This window comes from Kogia breviceps, chromosome 15 (genome assembly GCF_026419965.1).
Source record: "Kogia breviceps isolate mKogBre1 chromosome 15, mKogBre1 haplotype 1, whole genome shotgun sequence".
NCBI lineage: Eukaryota > Metazoa > Chordata > Mammalia > Artiodactyla > Physeteridae > Kogia > Kogia breviceps.
Window position 1 is genome coordinate 78,190,658 of NC_081324.1, and position 22,518 is coordinate 78,213,175.

General features: G+C 43.5%; 1 protein-coding gene across 3 annotated transcripts in view; it reads left to right on the top strand.

Annotated features, from left to right (window-relative positions):
- Window positions 1–22,518, top strand: part of FBXW8 (F-box and WD repeat domain containing 8) — a 114,841-nt gene that overhangs the window by 40,732 nt on the left and 51,591 nt on the right. For all 3 annotated transcript variants that reach the window (XM_067016026.1, XM_067016025.1, XM_059040357.2), the window contains exon 5: window positions 4,425–4,582. In XM_067016026.1, coding sequence (XP_066872127.1) covers window positions 4,425–4,582 — 158 coding nt within the window. The remainder of the gene's footprint in view (window positions 1–4,424; window positions 4,583–22,518) is intronic.

The window sequence follows — 22,518 nt, forward strand, 5'->3', positions numbered from 1 at the left end:
TTAAGCGCGAGTTCGTTAACACAGTCCGAGCAGCACTGCTGGGGTTGCTTTCATGTGTTAGATTTTAGAGCCATTTGCTGAGTCATCGTGTGGTACCTGCTCAAATAGGATATTTATTCTCTTTTCCCATCATAAAGGAGACACCGAATCTTTTATCTTTGCCTTGTGAGTTGTTTTGCAGCATTTATGCTATTATCATGCTCTTTGGCCGTGAAGAATGGAGTTGATTTAAACGGATATATATGGAAAATTTCATGTTTACCAAAATAATTTAGCTTATTCCGTGTTTTATAGAGAGGTTTTAATCAGTTTGGAAGTAAATGCAAGGAGTCTGACGCATCTGTATGCGTGCGTTCCGGGTGTCTCACCGATCATTAGCACTAGGAGGTGGGCAGCAGAAAGAAAAGGAGATGCCACTCACACTAGCTGGGGACCCCCTTCTTTCAGCTGTGCGTAAGGCACTGTGATGGAGGCTGTGGCATTGCGGTAGGGCGTTCACGAGGACTTCGCGGTCCGGGTGAGGAGACGTGGGAAGTAGCAGTGAACGCCGTTCTTCAGGTCCAAGGGCACGGTAGTTGAGTCAGAGAGGCTTCATGGAGGAGGAGGGCCTGGGCTAGGCCTTGAGACGTCGGTGGGCTTGAGTGAGGTAGGTGCTTCTCAATCTTGGTGGCACGTTGGGAAACACTGTTGTTTGGTTCCACCCCCAGAGAGTCAGATTTCATTGATCTGGTGTGCCCTTGGGTATTGGGAGTTTTAAAAGCATCCCCGGTGACTCTAATGAGTAGCCAAGGTTGACCCACCCAGCCGGGTCATGGGGAGGGAAGGGGCTCCAGAAAGGTGGAGCCAAGGTGCAGAGGCACCTATGGTGTGGAAGCCAGTGAACGGCAGGCCTGGCTAGAGGCCAGCTCATGCTAAGGAAGGGGAGAAAATGAGGCTGGAAGAAGGGTGGAGGCCAGTTTATGGAGAGTTCTCAGTGCCTGGCCGGTGGTTAAAGCTTCATTCAGTGTGGTGTTGTGGCCTCAGGATTTACAGAGGGCTTCCTAGGTGTCAAGTACTATTCTAGTTCTACTCTTCTGGTCACTGGATCAACATCAGTGAGCAAGACCCAACCCCTGACCTTAGAAGCTTGTGGGTTCGTAGGGGGAGATGAACAGTCACATGACTACACACGTACTCACACAGTTGCCACGAGAGGAAAGTCTAGGCCGCTGTCATGGTAGATGATAGGGCTCGGGGTCTAGTGTCCAGGAGGGCGAGGGAGAGAGATCCCCACAGTCAGGTATTTTTGAGGGCTTGGCTGGAGCGGGGCTGGCTGCAGGTGGGCGAGGCTCAGGAGTGAGGAGGCTGCCGTGGGGCGGCTGGGAGCTGATGCGGGAGTGGGAGCCCGTGGCAGCCTGGGAACGAGAAGAGCAGGAAGGGCGTGCTGACCGCATGTATGGCAGTGTGGGTGGCCGGGCAAGGGGGGGTTGAGGAGCCCCTCGGGTTTGTGCCAGTGGCCTGGGATGGACGCCGCCACCGACAGTCAGGAGCTTGCGGCAGGCCAGTCTGGCTGTGGGCTGAGGCTTTCTGAGGAGAGCACGCGTTTCGTTTTAGGTGGAATTGCAGTGGGAAGGGCACAACCTCATGGAAGAAAAGGCTGGTCAGGAGCCTTTTAGATGTTAAAAGATGCTCCTGTCTGTGTGACCTCTGCCCTGCGTCTCTCCTCTTCCCCCAAAAGAGAGAGACAGATTGTATTTCATAGCTCACGGTTGTGTGGTTCAGCAGTTTTTCAAATTTTGCTTTGGTTGTTGTTACTTTACCCCGGAACTCCTTGTGTAAAGGGAGCTTGCGGATGGTGGAGCTCAGGCCACCCAAATCCTGTCTGTACCCACTAAGGGGTCACCTCAAAGGACCACGTGAAGACGGCTGGTGTGGTCCCATATACAGGTCATAAGAAACAGAGTGACCAAGACTGATGGAAAGGAAATACATTTTCCTGGTTTGTGTACTTCTTTCTCTCCGAGTTCCTGAGTCCTCTGATCTCCTGAGTTCCCTCTGTCTTTCACTTACCTTCTCTGTATTTCTGAAAGATGTTGCCATCCTTCTTACCCTTCTTTTCTGAATTGGCTTGTTCCTTTCACATAGAATTTAACCTTAAGAATCTAATAATCATACACAGCCTAGAAATTCAACCATGTTATCTCTGTTGACTGTCTCTGTTGCTAAGCATGTGGCCTTATTGCAGGGAATGCTCGAGTCATTTTTAGGGTGTCAGGGTGAGCCTGGTAGTTTTGGTGCAGTACAGTGTGTGTGTTCTTATGGAGGCTTCCTCACTGAAGGTGATCTGGAGCGCTGCCTGGAGGGTCTGGGAGCTGGCGGCTGTGCTTTGGCCGTGGCGATATCAGTATCTGCCTTTGCCTGTGCATTGCCAGGTGTAATGACACTCATGGAGTGAGCATTTCTATTTACTGGAGGATCAGTGGTCAGAGGCCCATCAGTCCAGTTTGAGAAAGCACGTCTCTCCTATTTGCCTCTTTATACTACGCATACACTCTCCAGGCACTGTCCTACAGGGAGAGGGTCCAGTGCTCCAACCTAGAGAATGTGTGTGACAGAATGGCCTTTGAATTCATAATGTATGTATTTGCTGTCAACTAATAATTTGAGGGAAACACTGCTACATTTAGTGAATGAAGCATTCCTGAATCAGAATATTCCCAGTTTCTTTATTAAGAAACCTCACATGAGAAATTCATCTATAACTACTTCATAGATGCATCATGTCATAGACTTCAGTAATTAAATAAAGCTTGGAGTTGTCTTGTTCTATTCTACACTTGTAATGTGAGATCAAAGAAGGAACTATGGCTTGGCCTCAGGAAGACTGAACACCTATACAGTTGTCTGCATGTCTCTGTGTTTGTGTGCGTTCGTCATGAGACTCTTACCCCGTTTCTTTTTTAAAAAAAAAAATCTTCATTGGAGTATAATTGCTTCACAATGCTATGTTAGTTTCTGTTGTACAACAAAGTGAATCAGCCATATGCATACATATATCCCCATATCCCCTCCCTCTTGAGCCTCCCTCTAGGTCGTCACAAAGCACCTAGCCTGATCTCCCTGTACTCAGCCATAAAAAGAAACGAAATTGAGTTATTTGTAGTGAGGTGGATGGACCTAGAGTCTGTCATGCAGAGTGAAGTAAGTCAGAAAGAGAAAAACAAATACCGTACGCTAACGCATATATATGGAATCTAAAAAAAAAAAAATGGAGCTTCCCTGGTGGCGCATTGGTTGGGAGTCCGCCTGCCGATGCAGGGGACGCGGGTTTGTGCCCCGGTCCGGGAAGATACCACGTGCCGCGGAGCAACTGGGCCCGTGAGCCATGGCTACTGGGCCTGCATGTCCAGAGCCTGTGCTCTGTGACGGGAGAGGCCACGGCGGTGAGAGGCCCACATACCGCAAAAAAAAAAAAAAATGGTACTGATGAACCTAGTGGCGAGGCTGGAATAAAGACGTAGACATAGAGAATGGACTTGAGGACACAGGGCCGGAGGGGAGAGGTGAAAGCTGGGGTGAAGTGAGAGGAGCATCGAAATACATACAGTACCCCGTTTCTAACGTGCTTTCCCACAGTCGCTTTACATGTTGAATCAACCCCCCTGTAGCAGATGTGAGGAACTTAGCGCAGACACCGCAGTGGCAGCCAGCGCACCACCTCATCCTGTGGCCATTCCATTATCGTCGGGGCCTGGTGTCTGAGCAGCTTCTGGCTCTGCCTTGGCTTTGATGGAGTGAGGCATTTGCTGGAGTGGCAGGAGTAATCGGAGAGAGTGGGTGCTCCTGTCCTCTAAGCGGGCAAAACAGGGCACTGTCGTACATTCCGGCAAGAGCTTTTCATGAGAAGGCAGCACCGTCTGGCTGCTAAAGGCAAGATTTAATTGTTTCAGCAAATCAATTAGTCTTTAGGGACTTTAATCAGTCAAATCTGATGCATGGATGAAGTATTAGAAAGCTTGTGCCTGTAAGACCATTAGTCCTTAGCAGTTCCCTCTCTGTCTTTCGTGTGTGTGTGCGTCTGTGTGTAAATAGTGTGGCTTCTACACATTTCTGCTAGTGATCCCTGTACTGGGAGGACTTAAGGTAGCAGATTGGTTATAATAGTGAAAAAGGAAAAGCAAGGAGATCTTGCTACCCAATTTTTTATTACAGTATTCTCATTTGAAATTGTCCCCATTGTCATGAGAATAGGAAACGTGCTCTTGGCCTTTTTGTTACGGAGTTGCCATTTCCTCTGCTGGAGTGACTCGTGTAAACAGTGTTGCAGCAGTGGCTCCACACTGGCCAGATCTGACTCCGCTGTCGTTTTAAGGCTCCCCCATTCTCTCCACGGTGGCCCTGCTTTTCACTCCCCATTTGGAACCAAGCATGTCCTTCTTTTCCAGATATACATCAGGGGACGTGAGGGTGTGGGACACCCGCACCTGGGACTACACAGCCCCCTTCCTGGAATCGGACTACGAGGAGGACGAGGCTGGAATGCAGCCATATGTCTCCTTTGTGAGAGTAAACAGCTCGCTGGCAGTAGCGGCTTATGAGGACGGTAAGTAACCACAAGCCTCCTCCCTGTTAAGAGAAAAAAAAAAAGCTTGACAAAAATTAAGCAGCTGTGGCCGGCTCCACCCATAATCCCTCCATACATACATGTGGGCACACACACGTTCACACACACACCCCCTTATTCTTGCCTTTATGTGAAGAAGTTGGCCGGTAACCCTCAATGCATTAGTAGGCATTGGAACACAGCGCCCTTTCAAACTGGTGTTTAATTCCTACTGGAACTGTAGGGCTGGGTTTTAGAGCCAGACACAAGGCTGGCCAAGCCATCTTAAGCAAATAACTTGCTTGGTATTAAATATACTTGGCCTACTTTTCCTTTAGTCTCTGCTTGATCCAAAGGGAACAGTGAAAAGAGGATAGACATGGATAATCTATTGACAAATATGGAAATAGAAAAATAAAAGCAGGGCCTACCTTTTCCTGGCACTTACATACCATACGAGATAATTTATGGTAATAGGTTGTCTCTCTGGGACCAGCAGAATTCTTTTTGTGTGTGGGCAACCGTGGATTTACAGAACTAGGTAAGAAGAGTCTAATAATGGCTGTGATATTGTATACTACCTCTCATGCTCCGAACTTCCATTATGTTGTAAAGTTTGAGTCTCCAAAAGCTTTGTCTCCCCACTTGCCTGAAAGTTGGATCACAAGATATTGTAGAATGTTAGCATTCCTGTCATGGCATGGTTGCAGATCTTCAGAGGTAGCTCAGAGGGACAAAACTGTAGTAAAGGAGCTAATGGGGAATTTTATATCCATATGCCATTTAAGAAATAAAAATTAGAGCTGAAATAGTAAATATTTTCATTTTATTACTTTAACAACATGAACTCTGTTATTTTGGTTTGGCATTAGTTGGGCACCATTGATGGGTTTTCCTTTCCGCCTCTAGAAATTCAGCTAAGCTGTCTCTGGGGTATGTCATACATAGTTCATGTATGTTTAACACCCTGGATAGATAACATAAGAGCAGCTTGAGTGTGATTCCTATGTGCCGAGTTATCAGTGAGGTTTTTTTCAAACAACTATGCAGAAGTTGTAATACTTTTAAGTTAGAATCATATACAGTTTTAGAACCATCCAGTAGCCTCTTCCTGCCACACACACATATTCTTCTTCAGATCGGGAAACTGAGGTCCAAAGAAGCCAACTAAGTTATTTCCTTGAGGTTGAATCATTCATCAGTAGCGAATCGAGAACTTTGGTTGTGTCTTCTAGGCCGTGCCAGGGATGTAGTGCTGTTTATGTAATAACTCCACAGAGACACTTATAAAGAGGTGCGTCTCCTGTTTTTGCACCCTCACACCTCATATCTTGTGAGCTTGAAAACACAGCTTTTGGTGACGTGCGAGTGAGCTGGTGCTGGTTTTAGCTTGTTGGTTAGAACTGCAGTCGCCACCCTTATCCCTGGCGTTGAACAGAAATATTAGGAAACCTTGTAGGTAGGCTAGGGAAACTTCTTTTTTCAGTAAATACTTGGCAAATAATTGTCATAATGTATTTTAAATACTTGGTTTTAAAAAAATTTCTGAGTTAATATTCACACAAAGCACAAAAAGATAATGTATACAAAAAGAAGTTGAAGTGTCCCGCCCTGTTCCCCTACTCTAGTTCCTCTCACGTGTCACACATATGTCCCACTCTGTGTACTCTTCTGCATGTTGCTTTTTCACCTAATGACACATCTTGGGATCTTTCCATATTAACACTTATAGGTAAACCCTGTTCTTTTTCAGCTTGTGTAGTATTGCATTATGTGGCTGTACTATAATTTATTTATTAGGGCCCTTAGCGATGCACATTTGGATTGGTTTTTGTTGTTGTTGTTATTAAAAGCAGTGCTGCAAAACAATATCCTTGAACAAGTATTGTGATGGACTTATGCAAGTATAGTCACAGGGCAAATTACCAGTGATTACCGGATTGGAGGCTACAGACGCTTTACATTTTGATAAATGCTGCCAGATTGCCCTCCAAAAAGGTTTCACTAGTTTATAGTCTCACTAAAAGTATATGAGAATGACTGCTTCCTCATGCTTGTCTGATAGGTGGACATGGTATTTCAGTGTTGTTTTTGTTTACCTTTCTTTATATAAGTATGTATGAACATCTTTTCATTGTGTTTTTACGTGTCTGTATTTCTTTCTCTGCAAATTGTTTCCCCATTTTCTTTGGGTTGTTACCTTCTGCGGTTGAAAATAAAGGGCTAAGGAAATAACCCTTGTTGATTTTAAATAGTTTTTCAATTTGTCACTTATTCGTCAATGGACTTTGTTTATGGTTTATTTTTCTAGACAGTAGTTATGGGTGTATGTGTATATGTGATTTTAATTTTTTAATCCATAAATGAGTGGGTTTTATTTTGTAATTTAATGCATTTGACTAAGTAATACATTTTAAGGGGTGTAAGGTCAAGCTAATATATAAAGTTATGCATTGCGAAGTCTTGCTTCTACCCATTTTTGTCCACTCCATTCTAAAGCAATCATATTTTTTAGTTTGTTTTCTATCCTTCCAGTATTTGTTTATTGTAAATACAAGTAAGTATTAGTATCTATTCACATTCTCCCCCCACCCTTTTATTTTTTTTCGCCGCGTTGTGTCATTGTTGCTGCGCGTGGGCTTTCTCTAGTTTTGGTGACTGGGGGCTACTCTTCGTTGTGGTGTGTGGGCTTGTCATTGCAGTGGCTTCTCTTGTTGCACAGCACAGGCTCTAGGGGCGCGGGTTTCAGTAGTTGCGGCACAGGTTTCAGTAGTTGCGGCGCATGGGCTTAGTTGCTCCACAGCATGTGGGATCTTCCTGGGCCAGGGAATGAACCTGTGTCCCCTGCATTGGCAGGAGGATTCTTAACCACTGTGCCACCAGGGAAGTCCCTCCCCACCTTTTTTAAACAAAAGATAGCATACTACTTTATATCATTCCATAACTTGGTTTTTTTCACTTAATGGTGTATCTTTTTTTTTTTTTTTTTTTTGCGGTACGTGGGCCTCTCACTGATGTGGCGTCTCCCGTTGCGGAGCACAGGCCCAGCGGCCATGGCTCACGGGCCCAGCCGCTCTGCAGCATGTGGGATCCTCCTGGACTGGGGCACGAACCCGTGTCCCCTGCATCGGCAGGCGGACTCTCAACCACTGCGCCACCTGGGAAGCCCCGTACCTTTTTAAAAATTGGATAAATTTGACATGTAACATTGTGTAAGTTTAAGGTGTACAGTGTGTTACTTTGATACATTTATATACTGTAATATGACTGCCATTGTAGTGATATTTATCACATTACATAATTACAGTGCAATAGTGTTATCTGTATTCATTATACTATACATTAGAACCCTGTGGTTTATTCACCACTTGTTACAAGTTTGTACCTTTAAACACCATCAATCTTATCCCGCCTACCCCCCCAACCCCTGGTAACCACCGTTTTACTCCGTTTCTTAAAACAGTTATGACTTTTTTAGATTTCACATGTAGGTGATACCATACAGTCTTGTCTTTCTCTGTCTGACTTATCTCACTTAGCATAATATGCTCAAAGTCCATCCACGTTTTTGAAAATGGCAGAATTTCCTTCTTTCTCATGGCTGAATAATATTTTGTTGTGTGTGTATACCACGTCTTTTTTATCCATTCATCGGCATTTGGCTTGTATCCATATCTTGGCTATTGTAAATAATACTGTAATAAACCTGGGAATGCTTACATCTTGTTAATGACATAGCTTGAAATGTTGTCCCTGTCAGTGTATGGAGAAGACGCTCCTTTTTCATGGTATTCCATTGTGTACAAGCACTGTGGTTTATTTACACAGTCCTTTATTGAGGAGCATTTGTGTTTCACTTTTGCTATTACAGTGTGGTAGTGAAAAGCCTTGTACATATGATATTTCATGTGAATGCAGGAAGGATTATTTCCTACAAAAATGTCTGGTTCAAAAGGTGGATGCGAGGGCTTCCCTGGCGGCGCAGTGGTTGGGAGTCTTTCTGCCGATGCACGGGACACAGCTTCGTGCCCCGGTCCGGGAGGATCCCACGTGCCGCGGAACGGCTGGGCCCGTGGGCCATGGCCGCTGAGCCTGCGTGTCCGGAACCTGTGCTCCTCGACGAGAGAGGCCACAACAGTGAGAGGCCCGCGTACCACACACACACACACACACACACACAAAAAGGTGGATGCGAATGAGCTTTATATTATTTTGCACTGGAACCAGCAGGGTATGAAGTTGTGCCCATTTTCTCAGCAAAGTATGTTTCAGACTGTTCAGTATTTGTCACTTTGATAGATAAGAAATGGTATCCAAATGTTTCAACTTACATTTCTCTTAGTGTGAGAGAGGTTGCATTTTTTCACATGTGTACCTGATACTTATAATTCTTTTTTCTTCTGTTACTGTTAGGGCTTTAAAAAAAATTTTTTTTATTGAGATGATACTATATAAATTTCAGGTGTACAGCATAGTGATTCACAATTTTTAAAGGTTGTACTCCATTTATAGTTATTATAAAGTATTGACTATATTCCCTGTGCTGTACAATATATCCTGGTAGCTTATTTTATACATAGTAGTTTGTACCTCTTAAACCCCTACCCCATCTTGCCCCATCTGTCCCTCCCCCTTTCCCTCTCCCAATAGTAACCTCTAGTTTATTCTCTGTATCTGTGAGTCTGTTTCTTTTTTGTTATATTTGTTAGTTTGTTTTATTTTTAAGATTCCACATATAAGTGAGATCATACAGTATCTGTCTTTCTCTGTCTGACTTATTTCACTTAGCATAATGCCCTCTAAGTCCATCCATGTTGTTGCAAATGGCAAAATTCCATTCTTTTTTATGGCTGAGAAGTATTCCAGTGTGTGTGTGTGTGTGTGTGTGTGTGTGTGTGTGTGTGTGTGTGTGTATACACACCACATCTTCTTTACCCATTCATCTGTTGATGGACAATTAGGTTGCTTCCATATCTTGGCTATTGTAGATAATGCTGCTAGGAAGATTGGGGTGCATGTATCTTTTCAAATTAATGTTTTCACTTTTTTCAAATATATACCCAGGAGTGGAATTGCTTAGTCATATGGTAGTTACATTTTTAGTTTTTTTGAGGAACCTCCATACTGTTTTCCACAGTGGCTACACCAATTTACATTCCCACCAGCAGTGTACGAGGGTTCCCTTTTCTCTACATCCTCGCCAACATTTGTTATTTGTGTTCTTTTGGATGATAGTGTTATGGCTTATCTTTATATTTGAATCTTGACCAGTATAGAGTTCATTCTAGAATAGAATATGAATCTGATTATATCCTTCCAGCATCTCTTATTAGAAAGCCCATCCCTACATCACTGGTTTGAGGTGCTGCCTTTACAAGTTTTTGCATATGAAACTCTTTTAGTATTTGGGTCTGTTTCTGGATGTTACATTCTGTTCAGTTGATCTGTCTAGTTGTTTACACTTACATCATCACGTTTGTCTGTCTTATTTTGGGTTTCATTTTACCCTTCTGTGGGTAAAATCTATAGTACTTCGCTTTGTCTTGAATTCCTTTTGCTATTAGGATTGTTTCTTTGATAAAAGCTCTTGTGTTTCCTTGCTCCTCTCACTCAGCTTGTTTTACCAGTCTGATGGGAATTACTTTCTGAGATAAGCAACAGCTTCTCATTTCCCCCCTCCAGCCTCACCCCAGACCTCAGGTAGCATTGTCTTTGGTCTTACTTCAGTTTAACAGATTGTCACTGTGGTATTTGTACCAACATACTCCTGAGTAACTACTTCTGGGCAGAGACAGGTTGACATAATCAAACACACATTTTGTATTGCTTCTTTCTAGGAGCAGGGAACATGCGCTTCTTAGGCAGTGCCACAGCACAAAGGAAATTCACCCCATGAGGTCTGAAATTCATGAGTGTGCCCCACAGAAAAGAAGAATAAGATAATGAGTCAGTGCACTTCAGCTCCCTGTTTGTGCCAAAGGGAAGCTCTGTAGCCATTGGGACCCCCTTGATGGTCTGTCTGTACCCATATTCTCCGCAGAAGGAGTCAGGTCCAGAGGGGGAGATGGAAACTGCTTTGGGAAAAAGTTAGTCATCCCCGTGTCCTTTTTAGCCTCCTGGCCCTGCAGGAACACTGTACCACCCACCTGGGGTGTTGAGATTTGGCAAGATGATCCACAGTTGCGATTTTTTGAATTCCAACCCACTGGCCTCATATTTCTTCTGCCTTGTTTCCGATTGTCAGCACTGGCCGTCCTCCAGTTTGATTTTACCACTAATTGTGTTGCGCGGTACCGTACCGAAATGAATCAAATGAAAATGCTTTTCCTGGAGCATTAGATAAAGCAGGCGAAGGTTCTGAGTAATGAGCAGATGCTACTAATGCAGGGACAGTGCAGACCTTGCCAGGACTCCATCTGCTGCACGCTTGCCTGCCTTTGGCCTCGAGCCACAGCACTGGGGAACGGCAGCATACGCGAATCCGCTCCCCGTTCAGAGTTTGTCACGAAAACTCACTCTTTGGTGAGAAATGAGACTACACACTTCTTAGGTGCAAAGAAGTTCTCATTTGTCCCCCTCAGTGGGGAGAGGAGAGAGAAGACCCAGTGCACATTAGCATGTGGAAGCCTAGATAGGACAGCCGGCAGTCGTCTTTCTGTGGTGCCGTCAAGCAAGGCGAAGTGGCTTATCCGCTCCTGCAGCGCTCCTAGTGCAGTTGTCTGAATACACGCACGCTCCGTTGTCCAGGGCTGTGCCCGACCTGGGCCGAAGTGACTACGGCTTCTCATTTGCCGTCGTGCACACAATGGATGGGAGTGGCTCTCTCCAAGCTTCTTCTTGGCAGTGAACAGTAGGACCATATTTTAGACGGCTACAGAGACTAGGTGCTTCTAAAGTTTTATTTGTAATTTTATGTTTAATAAAAAATCAGTTCCTCAGTAGTTTTGTTTATGTCTCTCATTTGTATGTTGATGGTGACATTTCAATTTAATAACATAACCTTTGAATGTAATATTCAATCTCCTCCTCTCCCCAGGTGTTTCAGAAGTGGATTATTAACATACTGATAATGCATTGCTTGGGAGATGGCTAGGATACCTGACTGTGGATTGTGGAGAATTTTGTGTTTTTTCAAGGCCTGCCTTTTCTGGTCATTTTTCTCTTAAAAGTCTCAATAAGTAATTCTTGCCTGAAACCTTTGCCTACCCTTAGGTCTTAGGAGTCTTATTCAGACACTCGGTGGATAAAACAATATGAAACAACTTTCTGATAAAAACCAAAAAAATACCAGATGGAGTCCTTTTTTCTTAACAGTAAGAGTGCTCACATTTTAAAGATATTCAGAGTGGATTTAAAAATTGAAATGCAGAGTTTTGAACTGAGGTGGTTCTTTCAGTACTGAGGAGGTATTTCTTAGGGCATTGAACTTCAAAGTTGACTGCCACCTGGAATGGTCTAGGGTGTTAGATTTTGTTTCGTAGACAAGCCATAGAGACTATGTTTATGTGATGGAGGAAGTTGCTGAATAAAAATGCTTTTTTTAAGTTTTTCTATTCTTCAGTGAGGGGAGTTTGAAGTTATATTTGTTTTACACTTGCTTATATGTGCTTTGGACTGAATATGCATTGTGACTAAATAATAGTTCAGTGTTCCTTAAGTAGCATTCCACAGATAAAATCGTGGGTGAGAGTTGTGAGATCTCTAGGAAATTTTTCAAAGTCTGTGTATTTTTATGGTAATTTTAAAAAGGAATCTGGCTCTTTTGACCTTGTAACTAAACCATACTGTGAGATCTCATTATTTGAATTTGCATTTTGTAGTCACAGGCTGTTGGCACCAAGGGATCACCTGTGTGCCTTGTAATGCTTTGTTTCTCACACTGACTGATTCATAGATGAATTCTTAGAGGTCTGCAAGCTCTCAAATTTAAGAAACGCTGGAGAGGGAAGTTCTCATGCTTTAGGCACACATTAGCAGATGATCAATTTCTAGGATAACTGCAAAATTTTGAAGTTACTAGTGAAAATAATTTGAAATAGTTTTATCATGCAGAAAACACTGGCACATTGCATTTATGATACAAGTTTTGGTGTTAATCCTTTGGTTAATTGGGGGGTGGTTTTACTGAACACTGATTTTTTTTTTTTAAATACATCTTTATATATATATATATATATATATATATATATATATATATATATATATATATATATAATTTTTTTTTTTTTGCGGTACGCAGGCCTGTCACTGTTGTGGCCTCTCCCGTTGCGGAGCACAGGCTCCGGACGCGCAGGCCCAGTAGCCATGGCTTACGGCCCCAGCCACTCCATGGCATGTGGGATCTTCCCGGACCGGGGCACGAACCTGCGTCTCCTGCATCGGCAGGCGGACGGACTCTCAACCACTGTGCCACCAGGGAAGCCCAAATACATCTTTATTGGAGTATAATCGCTTTACAATGTTGTGTCAGTTTCTGCTGTACAAGAAAGTGAATCAGCTGTATGCATACATATATCCCCATATCCCTCCCTTTTGATCCTCCCTATCCCACCCCTCTAGGTCATCACAAAGCACCGAGCTGATCTACCTCTGCTATGCAGCAGCTTCCCACTAGCTACTTGTTTTACATTTGGTAGTGTATATATGTCAGTGCTACTCTCTCACTGTGTCCCAGCCTCCCCTTCCCCGACTGTATCCTCAAGTCCATTCACAACGTCTGCATCTTTATTCCTGCCCTACCACTAGGTTCATCAATACCAGTTTTCTAGATTCCATATATATGCATTAGCATACAGTACTTGTTTTTCTCTTCCTGACTTATTTCACTCTGTATGACAGACTCTAGGCCCATCCACCTCACTAAAAATAACTCATTTTCGTTCCTTTTTATGGCTAATATTCCATAGTGTATATTGAACGCTGATTTTTTTTTAACATCTTTACTGGAGTATAATCACTTTACAATGTTTTAGTTTCTGCTGTATAACAAAGTGAATCGGCTATATGTATACATATATCCCCATATCCCCTCCCTCTTGCGTCTCCCTCCCTCTCACCCTCCTTATCCCACCCCTCTTGGTGGTCACACAGCACCGAGCTGATCTCCCTGTACGTTGCAGCTGCTTCCCACTAGCTATATATTTTACATTTGGTAGTGTATATATGTCAGTGCTACTCTGTCACTTCGTCCCAGCTAACCCTTCCCCCTCCGTGTCCTCAAGTCCATTCTCTACATCTGCATCTTTATTACTGTCCTGCCCCTAGGTTCATTAGAACCATTTTTAAAGATTCCGTATATAATGAACACTGATTTTTAATGACACAGCATGATTCATAAATTTTGAATTGAATGAAAATTAGAAACAGTATATCAGTATATAGGATGTAGCTAAGGCAATGCTTAGAGGGAAATTTATAGCATTAAGTGCTTATATTAGAAAAGAGAAAGTCTCAAATCAACAGTATAACTTTTCACCTTTAAACTAGAAAAAGAAAAAGTTAAACAAAATAAGTGGAAGGAATAAAGTAATAAAGATAAGGGCAGAAATCAGTGATGTAGGATAGAGAAAAAAACGATAGAGGAAAATCAATGAAATGGACAACTGTTCCTTTGAATTTTTTTTTTTTTTTTTCCAGTACTCGGGCCTCTCACTGTTATGGCCTCTCCTGTTGCGGAGCACAGGCCCCGGACGTGCAGGCTCAGCAGCCATGGCTCACGGGCCCAGCCGCTCGGCGGCATGTGGGATCTTCCCGAACCGGGGCACGAACCTGTGTCCCCTGCATCGGTAGGCGGACTCTCAACCACTGCGCCACCAGGGAAGCCCCCTTTGAAAATTTTGATCTAATTGGTAAACCCTAACCAGATCAGGAAAAAAAGAGAAAAGAAATGAATTACCAACATTAGGAATGTAAGAGGGGACATCACTACAGATCCTATAGATATTAAAAAGTTACAGTGAACTATATTCTGAACAACTTTATGCCAGTAAATTCAACCAGTTAGATAAAATGGATAAATTGATATTTTGAAAAACAAACTACTTAAGTTCACTTAATAAGAACTGTAAAACATGAATAGCTATATTTCCATTAAATAAATTGAATTTGTAATTTAGAAGTTTCCACAAAGAAGACTGCAAGCCAAATGGCTTTACTGGTGAATTCTACCAGACACTTAAGGAAGAAATAATACCAATTCTACACAGTTCCATAAAATAGACTAAGAGGAACGCTTCTCAGCTCAGCTTGTGAGGCCAGCATTACCTATCAAGACTAAAGAAGAAAAAATAATAGCTAATATATGATAACAAGTATTCTACAGATTGATAGTCCTCATGAGCATAGATGTAAAAGTCCTCTAGTGTTATCATTAGAACTTTCATTGTAAATCCATCGTCATGGAGAAGTCACTTAGTTTTCAGGGCAGCTACTGAAAACATTTGTAAGATACAAGTTAATATGTTTTTACTTTTGTTAGGGATAGCCTTTCAAATTATTTTTAAAAACCGTTTTATTATGGAAAATTCAAAATATGCAGAAGTGGAGAGAGTAGTATGATGAGCCCCCATATCCCTGTCCGTCAGCTTCAGTAGTTACCAGCATTGCTTTTAAATTACACAGGTTTCTAAATATTATACAGTTATATCACTCAACATAGGAGTGGAGCTATTTTTGAACACAGACATATTTTCCTGTTAGCAGTAAACAGTAGTTTTTTGTTTTTGTTTTTTGTAAACAGTAGTTTTAAAAAGAAAAAGAACAAGGGGGTTTTCCCTGGTGGCGCAGTGGTTGAGAGTCTGCCTGCCGATGCAGGGGACACGGGTTTGTGCCCCGGTCTGGGAAGATCCCACATGCCGCGGAGCGGCTGGGCCCGTGAGCCATGGCTGCTGAGCCTGCGCGTCCGGAGCCTGTGCTCCGCAATGGGAGAGGCCACAGCAGTGAGAGGCCAGAGTACTGCAAAAAAAAAAAAAAAAAAAGAACAAGGAGGCAAAGACTTACTGAATGCCAGTCCTGGCCCAGGCCCTGTGCCAGCCTGATCCAGGAGAAGTGGTGGTGATGTTCTGGATTCCTTTGGAGTTGTTTTTTAAAATTTATTTTATTTATTCATTTTTGGCTGCATTGGGTCTTCTCTGCTGGGCGCGGGCTCCCTTTAGCTGCGGCGAGCGGGGGCCACTCCTTGCGGCAGTGTGCGGGCTTCTCATTGTGGTGGTCTCTCCTGTTGTGGAACGTGGGCTCTAGGCACGTGGGCTTCAGTAGTTGTGGCATGCAGGTTCAGCAGTTGTGGCTCGCGGGTTCTAGAGAGCAGTCTCAGTAGTTGTGGTGCACAGTCTTAGTTGCTCCGTGGCATGTGGAATCTTCCAGGACCAGGACTCAAACCTGTGTCCCCTGCATTGGCAGGTGGACTTCTAACTGCTGCACCACGAGGGAAGCCCTTTCCTTTGGAGTTTAATTCACTTTAACCCATCAATGAATTGGAAGCAAAATTTGAGTTTTTAATTTAATTTTGTATATCTGTGTTAAATATTAATTATAAAATGATGTGGATTGTGATTGGGAAAAATAAAGATATCTCATCACTGATAATATTTATAAAGATATGTGTACAAATTATAACAAATTGTTTGATGTAGTATTACATGTAGAAAAAACATGTAGTAAAAAAGTGTTCTTTCTCTCCCTACCACTACCGGGTCCTGGTTCCCCCCAGTCACCCACTGTCTTCTCTAGAGACGTTGACCACTCCCAGTGTCTGTTACAGTGTTACAGATACACTCTATATTGTTTACATCACTTAGTTATAGAGCAGGAGAAAATCGGCTGGAGTTGGTGGCGGTGTGCACAGTGATGTCTTTCCTGCACTGTCTGTCTTCTCTGCACTTCCCCTTATAGAAGAGCTGGTCCAAATTCTTCCCCATCGATCTCTTTGTCCTTTGACTTTGCTAACTGTAAATGCTTCTATTTAGTCACATTGTCGTATTCCCGCACTATATCACTTGCCTCCTTTTCAATTTACTGTCTCTTTGTTTTTGATTCTTTTTAGCATGTTCTTTCTTTCTGCTTTGAACTTGAGACAACTAAATGTATTCATCTTTCCTCCTTCTTGACTCAGTTTCTGCTTTGGTGATCTTATGTCTGGTCGTTCCTTTGCTTATGCACTAACCAGTCACTTCATTGGTCCACGGCCCATTCACATTCCCTTGTCAGTCTGGAAAGCAGCTTCCAGAATACTTCATATGTACTGTTTTTCTGCCGTAAGCGACAGAGCTCAGCTTTAGAGCGCTGTTCAGCTGGGACGTTGAGGATGACAGGCACAGTGGATGCAGCATCTAGGTGAGGGATAAATTTCATCTCGTTTTTTCTTTTTCAAGACCCTCCACCATTTAGCCCTTCTTTATGTCCCTTGTTTACGCTGACCTTAATGTCCTCCCGGCCTCTTCTCCCATGAAAGCAGAACTTGTTTTGTCCTCTCAGACTTTATGCCACTCACATCTCTGGCTTACATTTCATAGTGATGTTGTGTAGACTTAATGAGTGAAGAGGTACACATTTAGTGAGTGCTATGGGTATATGTATTTATTTATTTATTCTAAATGCCCGATTTAATACATGAATCAAACATGAAGAAGCCCGAAGAAATAACCCTTGAAGCATCCTTGAAAATCTCTTAATTGGTTTCTTCAGCACACGTCTCTTTAACACACAGATTCTTTAACACGTGCCCGTGATGCAGATATTTTACATAACTGGTTACAAGGAGTGCCTTACGCTTCGACATGAGACATGCAAAAGGGAAAGCAGTCATTCAGCTGTGGGTTTATGAGAAGCTTCTATATCAATGAACCCCAGTCCCACCAAAAATGTTACTGCCGGGACCTGCGTTTGGCTGCCTCCTGACTCTCCCCTGTCCCAGCTCTTCCCACTTTCGCAGCCTGGTCCAAGCTTCATCAAAGCTATTTTTGGTTACTGCATCACACAGACAGACAGACACACACACAGAAACACACACACAGAAACACACACACACAGACACACAGACACACAGACACACACACACACACACACACGGGCCCCCACAGTTAGCACTCCCATGGTCCAAGCTTCATCAAAGCTATTTTTGGTTACTGCATCACACACACACACCCCAGGGCCCCCACACTCAGCACTCCCATGGCTCCCGTGGGCCAAGGACAAACTCAGCAGGCAAACCTCCAAATATTTGGGCTGAGAGCAGTGTCTGAAGGGCAAATATCACGGCCCCTGGACTGGGTGGGGCCCAACTCCATCCTCACCCCATCCTGGGTCAGAAGCATCCCCCATACACAGATGCACTTGGCCAGCCTCCTCAGGGCTGGGAGGTGGCCTGCCCTGGGCCCCTGTTTGCCCCAGGTTTACACTGTAGTAAAAATATGCCTTTTCTCTGTCGGCCAGAGATCTGCAGAATTGGCTTTCTTGCATGGCTCTTCCTCTGACATGCAGGGAAGAGCAAGGAACATTTACTGATCACCTAAGACCTGTATGGGTGTATTTTAAATTTCTGTTAAGATGCTTTTTCTCATTGCAGAATTTCCTTTGACTCCTTAATTTCTTATAGGCAAGTGTTTATTTACATGGTGGAAATTGAGATTGCCAGCTGTCTTTTATGAATAGTCAGCTTCACTCAGTGTCTCTGAACTGCAGTTAGTTGATCCTGTCTACTTAATTATTATGAAGCTGAGACCAAGCCTCAGGTGTTTATTGTGTGAGCTCAAGTGAACAGGAGCTCATGGCTAAAATAAGTTCTGATCAAGAAAGTGCGATGGGACTTCCCTGGTGGCGCAGTGGTTAAGACTCCATCTGCCAATGCAGGGGACACGGGTTCAAGCCCTGGTCCGGGAAGACCCCACATGCTGCAGAGCAACTAAGCCCGTGCGCTTAGAGCCCGTGCTCCGCAACAAGGGAAGCCACCGCTATGAGAAGCCTGCGCACCTCAAGGAAGAGTAGCGCCCGCTCGCCACAACTAGGGAAAGCCCGTGTGCAGCAGGGAAGACCAACTCAGCCAAAAAAAAAAATTAATAAATTTTTTTTAAAAAGGCGCGAAAGACCACTAGACAGACTGTGCAGTTCAATAAATGACCAGTCTATGACTTTCTATACTGTTAACCTGTTTTAAATTTAATGGTGCATGAAAAAGATCAGAGGGGAGGGATAATACCAATTGTCTTTTTCCAAAACCAGTTCAGCAGTTATTTACCTTTCAAGCAATTAACATAATTACCATTATGCTAAAAAGCAATTTTGGGAAGTTCTGCCCTGAGCTCTTATGATTCCACTGGGACAGTTTTAGTTGGGACTTATCTTTTTGATGGAAGCCTAATTGCAGTTTTGGCTTTGTGCATGCAAACAGAAGCAGCTAATTGTTTAGGCAAATAGCAGATTAATTTAAATATGCATCCCTAATAAAACAAAAACGGTATCCATTATGGTCCTTGTTCCTATGATGAGGAATATAAATATTCTGTGCAAGTACCATTAGGTGGAGGTCTTAAGGATTGTCGACATTATTTCACAGCGGTAGCACTTTCCTGATATCGAGTAATCTTTACAAAAGCTAACATAAATCAGTTTAAACTCATTTAGATCCCATTTCCACTCTGTGCAGTTTCATTACCACACTCTGGCTGGCCTCCTTTGGGAGGTGGAAGGGGCATGCTGCAAACTGGCATGGGTGCCCATCCACAGCTGCTGAGCAGCAGACTTTATGTCTCCTCCAAAGACTGGCCGTCGTTACTCATCTGCCCCTTACTGACTGTTCCAGGCTAGGGTGAGCTCAGAGTTCCCGCAGCCCTGGCGCTGCTCGTCAAGGTGGAGGGCGCTGAGCCCAGAGAGCGGTGGGACTGCCAAGCCCTACTCCTGTCCACTTTATCGGGCCGATGGCCCGCACTCATTGTGGTCTTCCGCATTTTTTGAGAGACGCTTTTTTGGGGGGGGCCTGTGTCCTTTTCATTTTTCTCATGAATGAAACTGTATTGTGATCCCAGCACTAGCTCAGAGGTTAACATCTTTTACGCAGCCATTGAGGTTTTGTCATGGAGAAAGACAGATACCTGGTCTCCTTTGAGCTTTGCCGGTGTGGGCGTCAGCTCCCGCTGAGGGTTATTTATGCCTGGTTCGGGGAATGATGGCAATGACCCGTGTACTGAGTCACTGCGGAGGAACCACACAGAAGCGCCCTTTGCACTTGCTGAGAAGGTTTCTCTCCTTTCACCTTGGCCTAGCATACGGGATAAAGGTGGTAGACACCTTTTGGGGTGTCTCCTTGCTCTGAAGCCCCTCTAGAGGTGGACATATTCATAGAATTTGAGTTGGTCTTTTGACATCAGCCGAGTAGACAAGGATGGGGACCCCAGGCCCGGGGGCAGCTGATTCATGTTCTTGGCTGAACCATTTGGGCTGCAGACTTTCAGTCTCAGTTGTGTGCTTGGAATAGAAGACCTTGTGAAGTGGGGAATAGAGAAAGCTGCTTTGTGTAGAGAGAGAGGGATGCGCAGTTACAGAGAGAAGCAGAGGCAAGATGTATGGTGCAGCAAGGGACGTACTACCTTGATCTGAATGTTTTCCTGCTTCTGGTTCTGATCCCTTTTACTGTCCAGCTACATTTCCTGCCTTTGGGTTCCATGAAATAGCCTTGTTCCTTTTCAGTCTGTTTCCTTTTGTATTTAAACCAGTTTCAGTGGATTTGTTTCTTACAGCCAAATGTTCCATTGCTAAACCGTAAGACAAACATTCAGCAAACCTTTATTGATGTTCAGCCACTTTCAGTACTGTGAAGTCACTCCGTAGGAAATGCAGCAGAAAAAGGACACAATCCTGCCACTTCAGAAATCCACCCAATACTAGGAGCCAAATCCATGTTAGTGCTGTGTCTGCAATATGATAAAACTTGGCCTTTCAAATGAATTTACATCAAAGTTTTAAAATCATTACCTGTTTGGGAAGGAAATTTATTTGGCTCTGATAGGTATTGAGTAATATTGTGCAATGTATGTGGACCCAGTTCAACTTGAAATGTCTGCATAAGTTAGCTGCTCCTTTTTGGGAATCTTAAAATAGTTTGACAATAGGACTTATCCATTGTTAAGCTTAGCCATTGTCCTATTGCAGCTTGTGTATATATCTTTTATATTTTTGTTATATTTTCATGACTATAACATGTCTTTCTGCAGTGAGAATTTTTTGAGAACAGAGATCATATCCGTCCTGTATGCCCCCAATCAAGATGCTTGGTGATGCCACGAGAATGTCAGCTCCATGCGGTCGGGGACTTTTTTGTTTTATTTTGTCTTGTTCACTGCAGTTTCTCCAGTGCTTAGAAAGGCAGGGGCTCAAATACGTGTTGAATGTATTGTTGCATTAACTCCTTTTTGGCTAAATATTGGTTGACATGGATAATAATCCACTACAATATTATGAAACATTCTTATAATTCAAGTATTCACTGTTCAAGCCCCTGCAGTTGTTTGTTTGTTTGTTTTTGCGGTACGCGGGCCTCTCACTGCTGTGGCCTCTCCCGTTGCGGAGCACAGGCTCCGGACGCGCAGGCTCAGCGGCCATGGCTCACGGGCCCAGCCGCTCCGCGGCACGTGGGATCTTCCCGGACCGGGGCACGAACCCGCGTCCCCTGCCTCGGCAGGCGGACTCCCAACCACTGCGCCACCAGGGAAGCCCCGCCCCTGCAGTTTTGAGGTTGTAAAAGTAGCACGATGTGACTATATTAAATAGTAAAATGACCTTTTATAAAATTAGCTTTCACTCAAACATCCATCCTGTTAGCTGCTGTATCTGTTCCTGCTCACCTTGCCCATGTGTCTTGGGGTCAGATATCCAACCACACAGTTGCAAAGTTAAAGTGCACATCTTGCAAAAGCTGCAGGATTTAAGAATGTTAAAAGTGGTAAGGGGAAGAGCAGTAGAAGTGGTCATTACATGGGTAAATGTAAATGGCTTTTTTTGTTATTTCTTTTTAAAAGACAATTGCCTGCTTATGCAAAAATAATAACAATGTATGTGGGGTTTATAACGTACAGTAGAAATAAAAAATGTGGCAACAATAGAAGAGAGGCTGTGAGGGAGGAAATGGAAGTACGCTGCTTCACTGTATGTGAAGTGGTGTAATATCGCTTGAAGGTAGACTGGTAGTTACAGAGGGTGTATGCTAAAAACCTAAGCAGCAACTAAAATAAACACAAAGAGTTTTGGCTAATAAACCAACAAAGGAATTAAAATGAAATAAACACATAATCCGAATACTCAGTCCAAAGGAAGGCAGAAAAGGGGGGAAAGGGAGCAAAGAACAAATGGGACAAATAGAAAACAAGCGGCAAAGTGGTAGATTAAACCCGTCCTTACCAATAATCACATTAAAGATAAGTAGTCTAAATACCCCAGTTAAAAGCAGGATCAGTTAAATGCCTCCCAAGAAACCCACTTTAGATATAAAGACACAACGCAAAGTGAAAGGACAGAAAAACACGTAGAATGCTAACACTAACCGAAAGAAAGTTGGAGTGACTATATCAATATCAAAGTGAATTTCAGAGCAAAGAACATAACACAAAGAGGGACATTTCATGGAATTACAGGGTCACTTCATGAAGAGGACACAACAATCCTAAATGTTAATGCACCTAAAAGTGATCTTGGAGGACTGTGCAAACGATAGTGGCACTGATGACAAGTGAGGATCTGGCTGAGTTATACACTTAATAGCTGCAGTAGAGAAAACGGACAAAGGTCGTGACACAACAGGCATTCAGAAGAGAAGGATGCGACCATTAAATGGATGGCACCTAGAATACAGTTTCTGAAAAGACCCTTCTTAGAATAACTCTGCAACCTTGTGGTAAAGGGTATTTTGTTGCATACAGTTCTGTTGGGGAAATGATGCCAAGGAAACCAGT